The sequence below is a fragment of the Lytechinus pictus genome, chromosome 5 (assembly GCF_037042905.1).
Source record: "Lytechinus pictus isolate F3 Inbred chromosome 5, Lp3.0, whole genome shotgun sequence".
NCBI lineage: Eukaryota > Metazoa > Echinodermata > Echinoidea > Temnopleuroida > Toxopneustidae > Lytechinus > Lytechinus pictus.
Window position 1 is genome coordinate 1,488,810 of NC_087249.1, and position 18,397 is coordinate 1,507,206.

Consider the following 18,397-nt stretch of genomic DNA (forward strand, 5'->3'; position numbering starts at 1 on the left):
TTTGTATGAAAAGTTAAAGTACAATGGTACAGTATGTACTGTTATGCACAACACACAAATTACATGAACACTGTGTAGATTATGTATTTCTTAGTTCAAACATTTCAATTTTTTTTCCTCAATAATCTAGAAATCAGTTTGATTACTAATGGAAAATACCATACTAAAGTAATTTAAGGCTAAATCATAAGTTTGGGGGTTTGATTTGGTGAAGATTCTCATTACCATCAAATTTATAAAAAATTCTTTTTAAAAAAATTGTTAATTTAATAAAAAATTTATTTTGATGAAATTTCTTGACTTGTGCTTGTTTGACTTCCTGTGTTCCAATTCCATTCATATCAACTAAATGCCTGAGTGTTTTCTTTTAGTTTTCCACTTTATCAATGAGAGTCTGAACTTTTCGTACTTAAATATTCATGACGATGTGCATACATGTATGACTGTTTTCACAAAATATTGATTAACTTTAAAATTCAATAACTTCGTCATTTGTTATCCGATTTTGATGAAATTTTCAGCATAGTCTTCTGTGAATTTTACTCTATTTATTTAGATATATTTTCAGCCCGGACCATCCCTTTAATAATGTATGCCTTTTATTCATGGAAGGGCAATGACATAGTACATACGTACATGTAGGCTACAGTAGGCCTACAGTGTCTGCCAACATCAAGGCTATACCAGGGAGTTGTGAAAGGGACTCTCTTGCTATATATACCTAATTTACATACCTGAATCAATGCCCTTATTGTACAGGTGCATACCATCATATTCAGACTATGAAACAATATCACATTTTTTATTTAATAATGAAACAATTTTATTATGAAACAATGTCAATAATTAAAACGCCCTTTGAGTTTCAATTGTTCCAAAATGTGATCATGGAGGTATGATCCATCATGTATAAAATATTTTCACACTGTGCAATGGGCAAAGTATGGGCTATGATCAGCAGACAACCTATAGAATCTCAACAAAAACTCCAACTTTTATACAGTTTTAAACAAGACAGATTAAATTGCTGAAGCTGGAGACAAAACATCTCTTTAATCTCAACCATAATCCTCTCAGACCATATTCATGGCTTTTAAGTCTAAAGAATTATCACTGTATTTTATCTTGTCATATAAACTTGTACACAAATAAGAACCTTTGTCCAGAATCCAGATTAAGCCTACTGGTGTACATTATATACATATAGGCCTACAAGGGTAAAGTATCTGGGAAGGGAGATAGATCCCTGTATTTACACCTACTACTAGCATAAAGGTCAAGTACACATCCCAGAAAATTGTTGATTTCAGGGCACAACTGATATGATATACATGTAGATACTTTTCAAATTCACTGATCTCTTTTAAAAATCAAAAATCCTCAAATCACACAGCCAATACACTTTATTGCTGTCATGTACATGTACCGGTACTTACATGTAGTAATAAAAGTAATCAGTATGAACCACATCACAAATTATAAGAACCAATGTGTACACGAAGAAAGCCTACATGTACATTAACTCAAAGCTGAATCACTTCCAATCGAGGAGAAAGTTAAAAACAGGTATTGTACATGATACGCTACTGCAGCTCAAATCCCACATGCACAATGTATTCCAGACAAACTAATTAACAATACACATTTTAAGAATTTAAACAATTTAATCAATGGGCCTAAATGTAATGTAAGTAGTACATGCAATCAACACAATATCAAAAATGTACATTCTGAATCTCAAGAAAGTATATTGTGTACGGTACTTGAGAGCAAGAGCTAATAGACAATTTACTTCACATGTATGTACATGATGTATGAACAGGTACTTCTCATCTGGGGTACACATGTGGTATTATAAGCAGGGAGTAATACGACCATGGTATTAAAGTAAGCAGTGAGCTGAGCAGACAGCAGGTCTTTGGATGTGCATTATATTCTGGTTAAACCCTTTGAAGCTGAACAATGATACCAAGCCAGCCTTAGCCAAAGGCAGTGTTATAAATACTTGCATTGTTTGGATACAATAGGGATTTACAGTTACTTCCTAACAATTACTATCACCCTATCTTCACTTGAGGGTAGTGTACACAACAAATACTTGTGTAACACAGTAAACACATGTAAACTGAGTATCAGGTATCTTTAATAATCATGTTGCTTTCTATCATTTCCTGAATCACTTTTTTTTTTTTAATGAGCAAATTTGAGAATTTCACTTGGTAGCAGAAATTAGAGTTCTACATACAGTCTGTGTAAAATTTGATCCATCAAGTCACAAATGAAAGTCCTATTATTTTACTAGCTCCATTCAAATTAGGTACCGGTACATGTACAGTTGTACAAATGGCTCTCTAATCCTCTCTCTCACTCTCTCTCTCCATAGCTCTGTACATTGTATATAGTTTTATACATGTAATACCGTTCTAATGTTAGCGACAAATTGTTAAAGGTTTACTTTATAGTGACAAATTGTACGTGTACATGTTTTGATGATAACAACAGACCCTGTCGCATTTTATAGCTTTATTACCAATCAAACTTTATCAAAAGGCTTTATTATTATGATTGATCAATGCACAACTTCATCATCATGAAATACAATGAATCATAGAAATCTTCCCCACAATCAAATGCAAGGTTTACGTTATGGGAGCCCTGCCAGCCAGAGACTAATCAAACTTTATCTTTCATATGAGCATCCACCATACGCCATTCTAGCTACATGTACATGTAGCCAGTATTGCTTTCGCTCTCACTAGAATTTTCAATACCGTCCTATTCCTCTTAATCGAACAAGCATTCCATTAATTTGAGAAGATTCTGCATAGTTATAGGGTGTGTTCAATGTTGATTTTAAAATTATACAGGCAACAGCAACATGAATCTTAATTGAAAACTTACAAAACACAGAACACAAACAAGATCAGAGTTGCCCTACAGTGTCAAAAATATTGATCGTCTTTAAATTTCCAGCTCTCGTTAGCACAGGTTACTGCACAATTTGAATCATAAAAAAGGGTCAATTCTGGCATGTGCTGTGTAGTCTTCCACTACAAGAGCAAATTGAAAGACATTTTAAAAACTAGGCATGCGTGATGCTAGAGGTAGTAAAATCTGAGCTGATCGCATTTCCAAATGTATCATTTTCGGCATTTAAATTTTCCTCCCACTCGCGATCTGAAAGAACACACCCTTTGTTTCTCATTATATCCATATTTTGTAATCGCGGTTTTAATTATGATCCATGTTGCTGTCTAACTCTTAAAATCAACACTGAACATATCTTTAGACTCTACTTTAAGACTTTGATTTGAATTCCAAAGACGAACAGAAGTTGGCACATGACAGATCAAGTTCTGCATTTTCACACAGAAGTTAACTAATGAGTGTACTTCTGCTATTTTGAATGCTCTTAAATTGTGGTACATGTATGTGCAAAAGATTGAGTTACATTTTTTCATTTACAAGCAAGACACCCAAATAATTCAATCTTACAAACTCAAACGTGATTTATACTCACTAACTCAGTTTGTTTGTTAATTGGATTTTAACATGTGTGTTTAATTTGTGAATATTTGTTCCTTTTCATCACTTTGTTCAATTGGTTTACAAACTTGTACAAAGAGAAATAAATTTATAATAATAATAAAGATGGACATGTGGATGTAGATCTTACCTCCTTGTCTTTATTCTGTCTCTTTAGTTTCTTAAACATCTTGACTTCCGTTATTTTCAAGTTCAAATGAAAAAATTCTTCAATGTCAGGATAGAATTCAGATCCTCGATGTAATATCCATCTCACAAACCTGTGGTCTCCATCTTATTCTTGGTGATGCTTGTTCACCTGAGTTTATAATTATAAAAAGAACAAACAAAAAAATTGAGTCATTTTAAAGAGACTGATTGTACATGATCATGTACATTGTAGATCCAGATCTACATATAGAAGGCCTGGCTTCATGAGAGTGACCTTACGTTAGTAAATTATTTTTACTCTCTAGAAGCCGCCTGGCTAACTGTGTCGCCATGCAAAGTCAAAGTAGCGCAGCACAGCAGACTTCGGACTAGACCAAAAGCTTCGGTCTCTGTTATGTTGGTTGTTCAGCTGAACTCCGTTGGCTTCACTCACCAAATACAGAGACCGAAGTTCTAGTAGGGTGTCTGAAGCCACACTGAAAAGTGTCAGCATAAAACAGGCTAATTTAGGGGAAAATATGGCACATTTTTTCGGGGAAGTTCAGGCTACTAGAAAAATGTGATCTGAATTGATTATTAACTTGTGTTTGGCATGTATGGAAAGAGAAAATTCAGGGGCTTCTTCTGACAGTAAGGACAAGTTTATATGATCATTTTAAATAAGGATTTAGAGATAAATTGCAAACCCTTATTTTTGTGTGTGTTGAAATTGCCATTTCTCCATGCGTTTTCTATGGGAAAATGAAATTTCTGTTTTGCACAATTTTTTTCACTTTGTCGCAATTTTTCTTTGTGATCTGGTTTCCAAATCTTTATAAAAATCATACCATCAGATAGAGCATAAAAAATCCTATTGGACTCTTTATGGACAAGTTTTTGGCATTAATAATAAATTTATAACAGCTCTCGGAAGCTAAAAATTTGGATTTGTGTGTGTCCATTTCTTAACTACACAGTCTATGGCAGAAAAATGCTGAAAATTTACCCAATTTCATTCTTCTTTTTTGCAGCCAATAATTTGATTTTTTTCAAAAATGTTACATTTCTGTCAGTCTGAAGGTCATTTCTCTTCAAATACACAAAGAAAATGTGATATTTTCTTGAAATAAGAAAAATAATTTTTTTCTCCAGACACCCTAGTTCTAGCGCGATCTGTACAGGGGACTCAATGGCCATATGTTTATGTACTTAAGATCGGATAAAACGGGGAAGTGAATTTGCGCGACAGCCGAGGTAAGTCACTGTTTTTGTTCCTTTTAACTTGATTTTTCTCAGTTTTTTGGCAATTGATGCCAAGAGGGAATATTAATTTGCATTTTGGTCGCGTGAATTTTCAAAATTTTTACTCATTAAAGACAAAAATTGAAGAGCCCCGACGGGGGGATTTTGCATTGCAAGTCCCCTAATGGTGGCTGCACGCTAGCGAGCCGTCTGTGTATGAGGAGAAATTTATAAAAAAAAAAATGTTAAAAAACTCCTCGAAACAGACGGCTGCCAGCTGTCTAACTTCGGACGAGCCAGCGATCAACGAGTTCGCATGTGGCCGTGGTTACCGCGTCGGTGTTGTCTACGAGTCTGACGCGACAGTTGACTGCTGTTGCTGCCTCTTCACTCGGCTCAGTTCTGAGCTAACTTTAATAGCATTAGCCGGGAGCTGGAATGTTTGGTTATCTTAGTCTACTCTTGGCATTCCACAACCAGTCCTAGGCCTTATTATCATGATTATAAGTTTATTATTTCATCAATAACACTCACCGATATAAATTGTATTCCGAGTGGTATTTCTCAAAATGAGTTCACCTGCGCTGCGTTGTCCAACAAACTACTATATACTTTATTCTCGACCGCAAAAATAGGGGTGAAAATGAAGGGCGCCATCATTTGAACATTAACTGCAGGCATGCAGCTAGCTAGCTAGCTCAGCTCAATATTATTACCATTAGGTCGACACGAAAGTTCACAATTTTTTTAGTGTTTTCACGAAAGTTTTTAGTGTAATAGCGTGGACATGGCTTTGATTCTTACGGAAACTGCTAGGTATGTAAACGTAGTACCTTGACACATTAATGAAATCGAAGATTAGTGACTTATGATTCATTGTAAAATTAAAAAAGCCGCTGGGATCTGAATGGGTGGATACCTATGCCTGGATCTAACCCAGGGAGCTCCGGTCGGGCCGCGAAGCGGGCCGGAGTACCGGTATACTAACCTCGCATGTTGTGTGAATGGCCGGAGCTCAGCTAGGGCAGGGGCCGATTGCACGAAAGGGTCTTTCCAAGGAGACCGTCTTTCGTGTCGCCCATCTCTTATGATGCACTGTGTGCGGGATATTTCTGAAATGTATGATAAACAAATAAATTTTGTTAGCTAGCATTTAAAATCAATTTGTATACAATTTCATGATATACCGGTATCACATTTTAATAGGGTGTCTGAAGCCACACTGAAAAGTGTCAGCATAAAACAGGCTAATTTATGGGAAAATATGGCACATTTTTTCGGGGAAGTTCAGGCTACTAGAAAAATGTGATCTGAATTGATTATTAACTTGTGTTTGGCATGTATGGAAAGAGAAAATTCAGGGGCTTCTTTTGACAGTAAGGACAAGTTTATATGATCATTTTAAATAAGGAATTAGAGATAAATTGCAAACCCTTATTTTTGTGTGTGTTGAGATTGCCATTTCTCCATGCGTTTTCTATGGGAAAATGAAATTTCTGTTTTGCACAATTTTTTTCACTTTGTCGCAATTTTTCATTGTGATCTGGTTTCCAAATCTTTATAAAAATCATACCATCAGATAGAGCATAAAAAATCCTATTGGACTCTTTATGGACAAGTTTTTGGCATTAATAATAAATTTATAACAGCTCTCGGAAGCTAAAATTTTTGATTTGTGTGTGTCCATTTCTTAACTACACAGTCTATGGCAGAGAAATGCTGAAAATTTACCTAATTTCATTCTTCTTTTTTGCAGCCAATAATTGGATTTTTTTCAAAAATGTTACATTTCTGTCAGTCTGAAGGTCATTTCTCTTCAAATTCACAAAGAAAATGTGATATTTTCTTGAAATAAGAAAAATAATTTTTTTCTCCAGACACCCTAATTTTAAATTTTATAAACAAAGATTTTGTTTACTTTAACGGATGAATGAAATATGTTTGCAGGTAATTTATTTAAAATGCGTTTCACATGGCGCATCATAATGAATGGGCGACACGAAAGATGGTTCTTGCAAAGACCCTTTCGTGCAATCGGCCCCAGGAGTCGACCGTGCAAATCGAGGGAGACACTGGGGTAGATTGGGGTCTCAATAGTAATCTTAATAAAATGTGGAAACAGAAATTATGCACTAACTACGATTATATGGATGTGGTTTGCGTGCTGTCGCCAAGCGAAAGACAATGAAATCAAGATGGCGACGTAAACATGGTGGCAAGTTCTTCCCGTCTTTTCATAACATTTTTCTCGTTTTTTGATTGAATTCTTGTTTAAAAATTAAATATCGTAGAAATGTTGGAAATGAAGTTGTACCCTATGTACATGATTTAGGGCTAGATCATTTAGAACTAGAAGGAAAGTAGAAATCTCAGGGGCGAAAGTTTCAGGTTTTATGGCGGTGTGTGTAACTTGTTAGATGTATAGGAAGCAATTCCAGGCCAGGCTCCGTTGAGAGCATGGGCGGAAATCCCAGGGGGGACGTGTCCCCCCTACTCAAAATAGTAGGGGGGACACAATATCAAATGTCCCCCTACTATTTGTGGTCTTTTATGATGGTAAGAAATACATTATTCAAAATCGAAATAAAACATGTATTTTAGGACGAGATGACCTTACTTTGGGGATGATAACCTTTTTTTTTTTCTTCTTTTTTTTTTGCTTGTCAAATTTTCAATTTTCCAGCCCCTTGTCCCCCCTACCTTTTGGGAGAGATTTCCGCCCCTGGTTGAGAGTAAGCATACATGTCCGTTAGTAAATGATTTTTACTCTCTAGGAGCCTCCTGGCTAGACCAGCGCACCACCAACGTGAAGTCCACCCATACTACCGGTAGCGTACCGACCGGTATGTTACATGCCGCCGTGCACAGGAAAAAAAACCCTCTAAACAGATGGCTGCCAGCTGTCTATAAAGCACAACGCATTCAACACTTCATGGGACTGGGCGAAGTTAATAAATTTGACCTCTTCAAAACTATAATCAAATTGTTCTATGACACGAAAGTTCCTTTTGCATGTTTGGTGACTTTGGACTGGACTTCCAAATAAAAAAGATTTTTCTTTGAATTGATGTTGACGTTGCCGTTCATTGCTGTTCGACTCCCAGTCAATGACCCACTACCCCCCCCTCCCCCCCCCCCCCCCCCCCGTCACTCGGTTATCTAGAAGATCTCACTATAAATCATTTATTGAAATCAGTACTACATGTAGTTAAAATTCCTTCGAACACATTTATTCTCAAAACAATGGCAGATAGACACTACCTGAAAGAATAATGAACATGCGAGACCAAAAACTTTTAATAGTTATCAATTCAATAGCATTATAGTATATCGTTTTATTCCTTAGGTGTGTTGATTCATAATCATCAAGATCTACATTAATTTGTAAATTTGTGTAATAGATGTGGAACTTAATTTGTATAATGTATGAATATTTTGATGAATAATTTTTAAAGCTGAGTAATATTTAAGCCTATGCCATTAGTAATCAAGTTCATTTAAACCTTTCATTGATATTCTAGCATCAAGAAAGCAGTCGGTCTTATAAATGAGCTTGATTCCTCCAAGTTCCCTCGACTTCTACAAAGAATTATTCAGAAACTTCATCTTAGGGTGAGTCATATATATCATCTTTACATCGTCAATTGAAGTGCCCTCAAAAACAAAAAGTTGATTTGAATAAAGAGAGAAAAATCCAACAAGCATAACACTGAAAATTTCATCAAAATTGGATGTAAAATAAGAAAGTTATGACATTTTAAAGTTTTGCTTAATTTTTACAAAACAGTTATATGCACATCCTGGTCGGTATGCAAATGAGGAGAATGATGATGTCATCCACTCACTATTCCTTATGTATTTTATTGTATGAAATATGAAATATTCTAATTTTCTCCTCATAGTCAAGTGAAACGGCGATTAATTCCTCCCTGATCATGTTGAATTAGCATTGTTTAATACTATATGATTCAGTCAACATGGTCTTTTCTGTAAAAAATGAAATATTGTATAATTAAAACAATAAAAAACAAAGAAAGAGTGAATGATGGACATCATCGACTGACTCATTTGCATGACACTGAGTTGTGCATATCACTGTTTTGTGAAAAATAAGTGAAACTTTAAAATGCCATAACTTTCTTATTTTACATCCGATTTTGATGAAAATTTCAGCGTTATGCTAGTTTCATTTTTCTCTATTTATTCAAATCAACATTTTCCTGGGGTGGACTTGACCTTTGAAATTGGCATCAGAATGCCGCCCAAGGTTTTTGCTTTCATTTTTTGTGAATGAGGGAGTGGATGATACACTGCAGCTTCCACAGTTAAACTTCTCCTAATGCTAGGATTTACAGAAATTGAGAAGTTAAATGATATTTTCTATGAGGTTCATTAATTTATACTTCCAGTCTAAGACATTCTAACTAGATTTAATGTACAGTCAAATCTGGTTTAGCTACCATTCATAGAAAGTTAGAAACCCCACCCCTGTCTACAAATTCATTGAAACTTTCATTAGAGTTTGCATTTCAAATAATCGCCCAAGTGAAAGCAATTATTCAAACCTGATTATGCAAAGCACATTTATTTGCCTCATCTACATTGAACTTCAAATTTTGCCTATAAATTCAAGCAAATTTGTGTGGTCCCATTTTATCCCAAGAGTTTCAAGGTTGGAAGATTCACCGGTATAGGAAACTGTCTTGACACTTGTTCATGGGGATTGCTTTTCCTGCATCAATGGATAGTGATATTAGTGGATACTTTAATATAAAATTCACAGAACCACCTTTGTGTGCTCATGGCATTTTAAGAAGTAGATACGGCATACACATAAACAGTATTTTGAGAATACAAATTTAAGATCTTCTAAACATGATTCATTATCATTTATGTGGAAGCGCCATGGTGTAGCGGTTCTGACTCTCACCTTGCAATCAGAGGGTCGTGTGTTCGAATCCCACCATGGCCTAGCGTCCTTTGGCAAGGCGTCAATCCACACTTTGCCACTCTCACCCAGGTGCTAATTGGGTACCGGTAGGAAACAACCGTCATTGTGGTTTAGCAAGTGTGCGCCTAACAGGCTGCTTGAAATGCTATGAATCCAGTGACAGGGTAATAATGATTGTGAAGCGCTTTGAGCAGTCGTAGATTGATAAAGCGCTATATAAATGGCAATTATTATTTATGAAAGAGGAACATTTTACAGAGTTTTTTTTAAATTTCATTTTCAGGATGAACATTCCTTCACCGAGGATGAGGAAGAGAAATTAGAAGATGCTCTTGGGATGGAAAGGAATGATTTAGAACTTGTTTTAGAAACTACTGCTTTTATTCTTGAACAGGTTAGTTAATACGTTATTCAGCTATTCATGTTTTCAGTCATTCACTCAATATTTCTAACCAGGTTTGTCCTTGATGAACCAGGGCCCCATCTTACAAAGAGGTACGATTGATCCGATCAACTTCAACTATATAGAAATTCATCAATGTCATAATTTTATCCACCTGAAATTTGCACATCGTCCTTTGTAAACAAAGAGAAGCACACTGAATTTTAAAGAAAAAAATGGATGTATGAATATACATCATATCTATAAAGTATTTTGAATAAACATGAATTTTAGATGTTGGGGTTGCTGGCTTTCCATAGTTTTGATTGATTGAATCAATCGTAACTCTTTGTAAGACAGGGGCACAGGAGTGATAGGATTTACTTCACACTGAGAGCAATCATCCTTATCCCTCCCTCCTATTTACACAATTCAGTTTACCCTCCATCCTCAGCTAAACCCTCCTGTTCGACTTTAGGGTGGTTCCAGGCTAGAAAATCAGCCATTTTCATAGCATTTTTCAACCTGCTGTGTGCTGTCGAAACCAACAAGGAACTTCAATTTGTTTTTGTCTCACCTGCATACATGTAGCAGAGTGAGACTATAGGTGCCGCTTTTCCGACGGCGGCGGCAGCGTCAACATCAAATCTTAATCGAAGGTTAAATTTTTGGAAATGACAGCATAACTTAGAAAGTATATAGACCTAGTCCATGAAACTTGGCCATAAGCCAGGGTAATCAAATATTACTGAACATCCCACCGTTTTAAGTCACATGACCAAGGGTAAAGGTCATTTAATTTTAGGGTCAAAGAACTTTGGCCTAGTTGGGGGTATTTGTTGAATTACCATCATTACTTTTAAATTTTATGGATCTGATTAATTAAACTTGGACATAAGAGTAATCAAGTATCACTGTACATCCTGTGCGAGATTCAGGTCACATGACCAAGGTCAAAGGTCATTTAAGGTCAATGAACTTTGGCCATTTTGGGGGTATTTGTTAAATTACCATCATTACTCTGAAATTGTATTGGCCTAGTTCATAAAACTTGGACATAAGAGTAATCAAGTATCACTGAGCATCCTGTACGAGTTTCAGGTCAAATGACCAAGGTCAAAGGTCATTATTAAAGGTCAATGAACTTTGACTATGTTGGCGGTGATTATTAAATTGCTGTCATAACTTTCAAAGTTTATGGATATAGTTTATGAATTGTGGACATAGAGGTCATCAAGTCTCACTGACAAGTCTTAGGTCACATGATCAATTTCAAATGTCATTTAGGGTCAATGAACGTTGTAATGTACCATTATATGAATGGTGTTTTTTGTGAATAATTATTTCATAAAATTATAGTAGTTTTCAAAGTCAGCACTGCTGCTATTTTGAATCCTGTAATGCAGGTGAGACTGAGGTGAGACTGCCAGAGGCGTTCCACTTGTTATGGATAGAGGTTAAAATGTGTGCAGAGATATCTCGTACGAAAAGCAACATTTTCTAATTCACTCATTGACAACATATTTTTGTTGGTTGTCATTTTTTCACAAGACTACCCAAAACAAATTTAAGTTCCTCATTTGATTTGACAGCTGTTTGAAAAATGTGATAGACTGATTCTAAACCCAGCCTTTGTCCTCCTTCCTATTATCCATCTACTTCACACAACACATATCACTCTCAATATTGCTCTCTTTTTCCTCCTCAAAATCCCACATCTTGTTCTCACTCCCATACAGCATCATAGATCTCATACAACTGTTATTTTTTTGTTAAAGGTTTGTCTTGTTTTTATTTCTAATCTGTCTTTAAATGCACATTCATGTCCTAGCATGTTTAGATTTAATGGATGTATAATGAATAATCATTGTTTTTTTTTTAATCAAGATAAAGCTTATTAGATTTGTATTTTACTTCATTGCATAATAGATCATTGATAGTCTATTTATTGTAATTTTCATTCAATATGGGTGAATCAACTATTTGTCATACATGTAACGGGCACAGAATAAGAAACTCAAGAGAGAAAATGAGCTTGGTAAATAACACGTAAAAGTGATTGTAGATGAGACAAGGTTATACACACACACACACACACACACACACACACACAGATGATACTAGATGATCTTATTTTATGAGTATTATTGTTGTTGCTCTTTTTGTTGTGTTTCTGAATGTGGCAACACATGGAGACGTATTATGCTAAAGGTCTTTTGTTTCCTTTCAGGCGGCGTATCATTTGACTAAACCAGCCAATCTTTCTCAACAACTCCAGAGCATACATCTCAATGAAGAAAAGGTGAGTCTCAGTCAGTTTAGATTCAAGTCCTCAAGAATATTGCCTTGTGGTAATTGTTACATGACAGCTTTATATTACATCTGTATGGAAAGTTATATTCTTTCTCCCTGCTTATGTTACAGGTGTCTTTATTTGCCAAAGCTTGGACTTCACTTGGGAAAGATGTTGTAGAGAAACTTAGAAATCGATCACTTTCTCCTAATCAAGTAAGTATGATCTGAAATACAGCTATTTTTTTATCAGCCAACTGTAAAATGTTTACCCTGGATGTTCATTAAAGGGAAAACAAAATGGTTGCATGAGAAAGTCTTTGAAATCAAGGTTAATTGTCAGCATATTATTATATATCTAGATCTAGGACATTAATGTAAACTTATCTTTATGGAATCATGAAATCTTAGCTCAAAACCGATAATTCTGATGAACACTAACACAGAAAAGCATATGTGGAACATTGTATTAAATATTGGATGGAAAAATATCTGACATTTGATGGAATTCCATGCTTATTTTGCTCATTTCTCAGCAATTACGCTTTTTCTTTCAGAGACATTTGGCACGTTTTGAGATCGTTACCACGTCGTATTTATCATTAATATTGATAATAATAATTAAGAATATTAAAATGTGGAACGCAATTTAATACTAGAAACTTAAAGGAATACATTTGTATTGAAGCTCTGTTTTATATTAAAACTATGGACCTCTTGTTCTGACCAATTGTTATAAGTAGACAATTGTTCAGTTTATTCATACACTGTACATAAAGGCATTTTGGGTGATTTGTCATTTTTTTAATTTAACTTGTATTATTATTGTCCCAATTGCTTTTGATATTTCTATCCTTGTATTTTCTCCATGCATCTGTGATTTTAGTTATGATTGTTGTTTATTATTATTATTCATATCTCAGATGTTCTATTGCAACTTAACAAGACCAGGATTTCAAAAAAAAAATTGGTTCTTGTTATCCTGATAATGGAAATAAATGAAATAATGAAAATATATTTTCTTCAATGTTACAGCTGACAGACGTGAATTGGAGATTGAATCTTCAGATGTCACAGCAGAACCAAACCAAGCTTAAAATGCCAAACGCTTTGATAGAACTAGGAGTAACTACTGATCATGGAGATAAGGATAGGATACGAATGGAGTTTACCCATGAAGAACTATTTTCATTCTATAATCAGGTAGGTAGCATCCCTAATTGTATGCTGATTCTGTTTTTAGGTATTTTGATCATTATTACGAGTAATTTTATTTAAATATTCTGTGGGTATCCACTATGTAATAGCATTATTATATTCCATCAATTAATATAGAGTACTGAAGTGTGATTTCATCGATTTTACAATTTTGCATTTTAGCATTTTTATACCATATTTTGGGAGAGCGTGATGAAATTCCTCTTTTACCCAAATTCGGTGGGAATCAGTCCAAGGGGGGGATATGACCTTTTGAATACATAATTAGCCCCTTTAAAATCAATGTATTATTGGTTTAGTTCGTATGGCATCAAAAATGCTGAATTGCATGAGACATTTTTTTGGGCCATCACTTCATTACTCTGTAGTTTTTCAAAGTCTTAAATAGTCCTATGTATTGTGAAACACATGGCTGCTTGATTATATTAAGGGTTTGTGTAGCCAACCATAAAACAATGGCAATTTACTTGGAAATCTTACGAAAACAGTGATTCAATTCAGAATAAAACAACTTTATGTGTGTAAAGAATTTTTCCATACGATATAGTGCATGAGCGAGATCAGTGCACTTTTTATTCTCTTCATCAATCATGTGTAGATTCAGAGTCAAGAGAAACAATACATTATGATTAGTAACGGTAGTTTGCCATAGCAGTGAAATGGTTGAAAAAGTCCCATTTTACACAGTTCTTGAAACAAATCTAAGTATCGAAAAATAATGTAAATTAATATGATGATGAATGAAGTAGCATTTGATGACACAATATACCCCATTTTGATGGTTTGGTCAAGTATCAACAAGTTCAAGACATTTACATGGATATGATCATTTGTAAGGGAGGGCTATTTTTTCCTTTATTTGTGTCGATGTCTGTTGTGCTTTTAATACTTTTCAATGTAAGTCATTTCCCATGACAGTGATTTCATTTTTCTGGTTTCTTGTATTTTCTTTTCTTTCAGTTGGAAACCATTCAAGGTCAATTAGATGCTCTGAGCTGATAACAGCATAGATATTCATCAGAGACGCAATCTAATTATTCCAGTTAAAAGTTATTGGTCTGTGTGCCTAATCATGGTTTGGCTTAAACCATGGTCTAAGTCAGTGCTATGAAGCCAAAAATACTTAAACTGTATTAACATTGTACACTTCTTATATGTATTTTATTCCTTTTCAAAAGGTAAATGGTGAAGATGATTATTTTAGTTATCATTCCCAAACAGTTATGACTGAATGCAAACCTAATTTGCTGTCAAATTGAATGTCTACTGTTTTTTTTTACTTAATTGGCCATCCTTAGTTGAATCACAACTTTAGACCAGGGGTTAAATCAAACCCCATTACAGAATACAGGCCAGACTCTTAATGATGTTTTTTTTTTTTTTTTTTTTCAATCTTGAGGATATGAGTATAATATTAGTGTTTGCTTCAAACACAGGTGCAATCATAAGTAAAGCTTGTTCCTTGCACTGGCTTACAGATGGGGGGGGGGGCTCTTGCCCCCCCCCCCGACATTTCACGACCAAGAGAGAAAGGGAAAGAGAGAACGGTGAAATATATTATTTTCTTAATATTATATCAAAATTTATCACAAAATTGGATTTTTGTAATAAAATATCAAATTTTTTGCTCGATTGCCCACAAATTTTTATGAATTTTATACAATACACTATATGTAGCCCCCTCAAAATTTCTGGGTCATTATGCCAGTGTTATCTCTCAAATACATGGCACAATAGTGATTGCTTCATGATCAAGCATTATACAAAAAATCCAAGTTTTTGCTTGCATTCTAGAGCATTTTTCAAGCCAAGTCATACATGTACCAGCTGCTTGAGGTGGTGCCTAACTAGGAGTTTTGTATTCGTCTTTGCCAAAAAGAAAATTCATTAGTCAATAAGTTAATTTGTACAACAGTGGATATGTGTACCATAAATACAAATTAATCCTTTGGTGTGAGATGTTTCTGACAAGCAATTGTTTATTCTGGATGCATAATGTTACAAGCAATAGACTAGTATTATTGCTATTACAACTTATTATGCAGAACAATGCTGCTAGCTAAAATGGGTATTTCAAAAGAGATATATTTGATAATCAATTTGAACAATAGATATGACTTTGAATTCAAAGAAATTCAATTCCTGTTTAAAGGTTGAGACTGGAATACAATAGTATGTGACCAATGGTCTTTAGAAGATTTATAAGACCTTTGACCATGATGATCAATGATAATGATGACTATAATTACTCTTGCTTGGAAACTTAGCATCTCTCATACATTACAAGTGTCAGATGGTGGTACGTATGGTTAATGTCAGCCAATTTAAGTTTTATGAGTATCATCGTAACAACACTCTTTCACTTTGTGCGTGGGATATATTGCATTTAACCCTGAACCAAATAAGGGGTGGTCAGTTTGACCCCCTCCCACATTAAATTCATGTTAGTCACCCAACCTCGTACTGCAGTGCTTGTGTGTCTTGCCTGAACGAAGTTGGGTAATACCACATGTGTGTTATTGGGGGATGATGGGGTCAAAAGATCAAGTTTTTGTTCAAATTGTGCTCATTTCTTTATTTCTGCATCAATTGTGTTTACACTTGTTACAAATGAACCTTAGGTAATACCACATGTGTGTTCATGAGCATGATGGGTCAAAGTTCATCTAGGGATCAAAAGATCATATTGCATATTTTATTGATCGCAAGAATCAGCCAAGACTCGTGATTCATGAACCTCCTTGTTCTTATAACTATTGTGCATATTTTGGTACCAAGTTCATGATATTGTGCAAGTGTTTGTAGGTTCGGGGTTCATTCTGTAATTGCCATGACCCTGCAACCACTTGTTTGATTATCATAAACTTGCTACCAAAACATGCACAGACTTGAAATGAATAAAAATATCTCATCACACAGCATGTCATGACGTATAGTTTTTGCAATTTTTTTTAATTTACCCCCCCCCCCCCTCATAGTGGACTTTTTAAAGCCCAATATAGCTGTTTCTGCATCCGGGAATGAATCATGCAGTGCTGGTTGGGATAAACTACCACCTCATTTAATGTTTCTAGTGGAAGCAATTAAATTCATAGTAATGAATAATCAAACCCCTGGATTTAATTTTGCTAATAGGAATCACTGATGTCTGACAATTCATTTGGAGTACTCGATCAATTCAGAGTTTTCAGACGGCTTCTTCCATTATATTCATTTATACTAGATCATGCTCATCACTTATTTTATTAGAATTCTATCAATTCTTGCCCATGTTTTTCAGGTATATTATCACTTGGTCTACACCAATTTGTCTATTTTATGTTTGGTCTTATCCCACATGGTCTAATCACATAGGCCCAAATTCACAAAGGTGGTTTTTAAATTCATCTGTTGATTCCATGGTTAATGCATATTTCCTGTTTAAATACGCTTATTTACCGTGTATATAAAAAAATTACCAATGCTGATGCACGCTATTGTCACAGTGTGCCAAACTGTCGCCTGTTGCCATGGTTAAATACGCTATTTTATTCATGAGTCGACTGTTTGAAGAGCGGACTCATTAATTCAAAACAGTGGCCTCATGAATAAAATAGCATGGATAACCACGGCAACAGGCGTCAATTTGGCGCAATGTGCCAAAAGTGCGCATTATTAGCATTGTGGTAAATAAGCGTAATTTATACAGGAAATCTGCATACACCATAGGTTCAACTGATGGTTTTAAAAACCACCTTTGTGAATTTGGGCCATATTGTCTGTGACCAGTTTATCTACTTGTCACTTGGCTCATTTGCCATTTTGTCTATAACCACGTGGTCCATCACCACTTACTGTAGTCTGGTGAAATATTTTATAAACAAAATTAGGGCATTAAACTAAATGACAGCCAATGTATTTTAGTGGCAAGTAGATTAATTTGATAATAGATTAAATGGGTTTTGCCCATGTGTATTAGACAATAAGAAAAGTAGACCAACTTTTTTGTAAAGCAAGTGGGCATATACTGCTGTAGGGAGGTTGCTAAGCTGCCTAGTTAAGAACTTTTTCTTTCTTTCTTTTCTTTACAGTACAGGTGTTGAATAATCAGAATTCATTTTAAAAAACTTTTTTAGCCTTTTGCTTGTTTTGAATAATCCAGTAGCTTCTTAATTGTTAACAAGTATTTGATATGATATTCCATTTGTAACTTGCCATAAATATGTTTTGCGGCATCCATATGTATATTACTTTGTGTATATTATATATAAACAAAGATTTGCCTTTGTACTTCTTTTGTAAATGAGGATAAGAGTAGAATATTAAAATTGTATAACTTTATCATAGATTTGTCTTTTTGTTATGAAGCTTAACTTTGAAGTCATGAAATGTCTTCAATGGCATGATCTTCCAAGTTGAAGAGTAATCCTTGGTTTTGATTGTGCTTACGAAGGAACCACTCAAATTAGCCAGCATTAGCATGATCTTTTTACTTTGTATTTAAACAGAAAATCTGATCTTAACCCATTAAGCCCTATGCCCGAGAGAACTTGTGATTTTGTCTATGGGGAATGTGCATTATACTGAAATAAAATTGTGTTCAATAGGTTAAGCTGGCTTATTTGAGAGGTTCTTAAAACACTGATGGAAAAGCCAGC

General features: G+C 34.8%; 2 protein-coding genes across 3 annotated transcripts in view; one reads left to right on the forward strand and one right to left on the reverse strand.

The window, feature by feature from the left end:
- The window catches only part of LOC129262602 (ankycorbin-like), a 47,476-nt gene extending 41,947 nt beyond the window's left edge, over nt 1-5,529 (reverse strand). The window contains exons 1-2 of the mRNA XM_054900741.2: nt 5,452-5,529; nt 3,677-3,844 (exon numbers count right to left, since the gene is read on the reverse strand). Coding sequence (XP_054756716.2) covers nt 3,677-3,715 — 39 coding nt within the window. The 5' untranslated portion in view covers nt 3,716-3,844; nt 5,452-5,529. The remainder of the gene's footprint in view (nt 1-3,676; nt 3,845-5,451) is intronic.
- Nucleotides 5,530-5,579: 50 nt separating this feature from the next.
- Nucleotides 5,580-18,085, forward strand: LOC129260616 (COMM domain-containing protein 10-like). 2 transcript variants are annotated; one of them, XR_010293579.1, is made up of 8 exons: nt 5,597-5,733; nt 8,439-8,529; nt 10,152-10,262; nt 12,481-12,552; nt 12,675-12,758; nt 13,578-13,745; nt 14,721-16,640; nt 17,650-18,085. XR_010293579.1 is itself a non-coding variant. In XM_064099590.1 (7 exons), the coding sequence occupies exons 1-7, from the start codon at nt 5,705-5,707 to the stop codon at nt 14,757-14,759; spliced, it is 594 nt and encodes a 197-aa protein (XP_063955660.1). In that variant the 5' UTR covers nt 5,580-5,704; the 3' UTR covers nt 14,760-18,085. The 2 variants fall into 2 exon arrangements, 1 of the variants encoding a protein (XP_063955660.1); XM_064099590.1 differs by having other exon boundaries at nt 5,580-5,733; nt 14,721-18,085.
- The last annotated feature ends 312 nt before the right edge of the window (nt 18,086-18,397 follow it).

What these genes read in the sequence shown, in the direction of transcription:
- LOC129260616 (XM_064099590.1), top strand. Translation starts at nt 5,705, where the DNA reads ATGGCTTTGATTCTTACGGAAACTGCTAG. An exon ending in ATTCTTACGGAAACTGCTAG is followed by an intron (nt 5,734 to 8,438) that starts GTATGTAAACGT and finishes TTGATATTCTAG; the next exon opens with CATCAAGAAAGCAGTCGGTC. An exon ending in TACATCTCAATGAAGAAAAG is followed by an intron (nt 12,553 to 12,674) that starts GTGAGTCTCAGT and finishes CTTATGTTACAG; the next exon opens with GTGTCTTTATTTGCCAAAGC.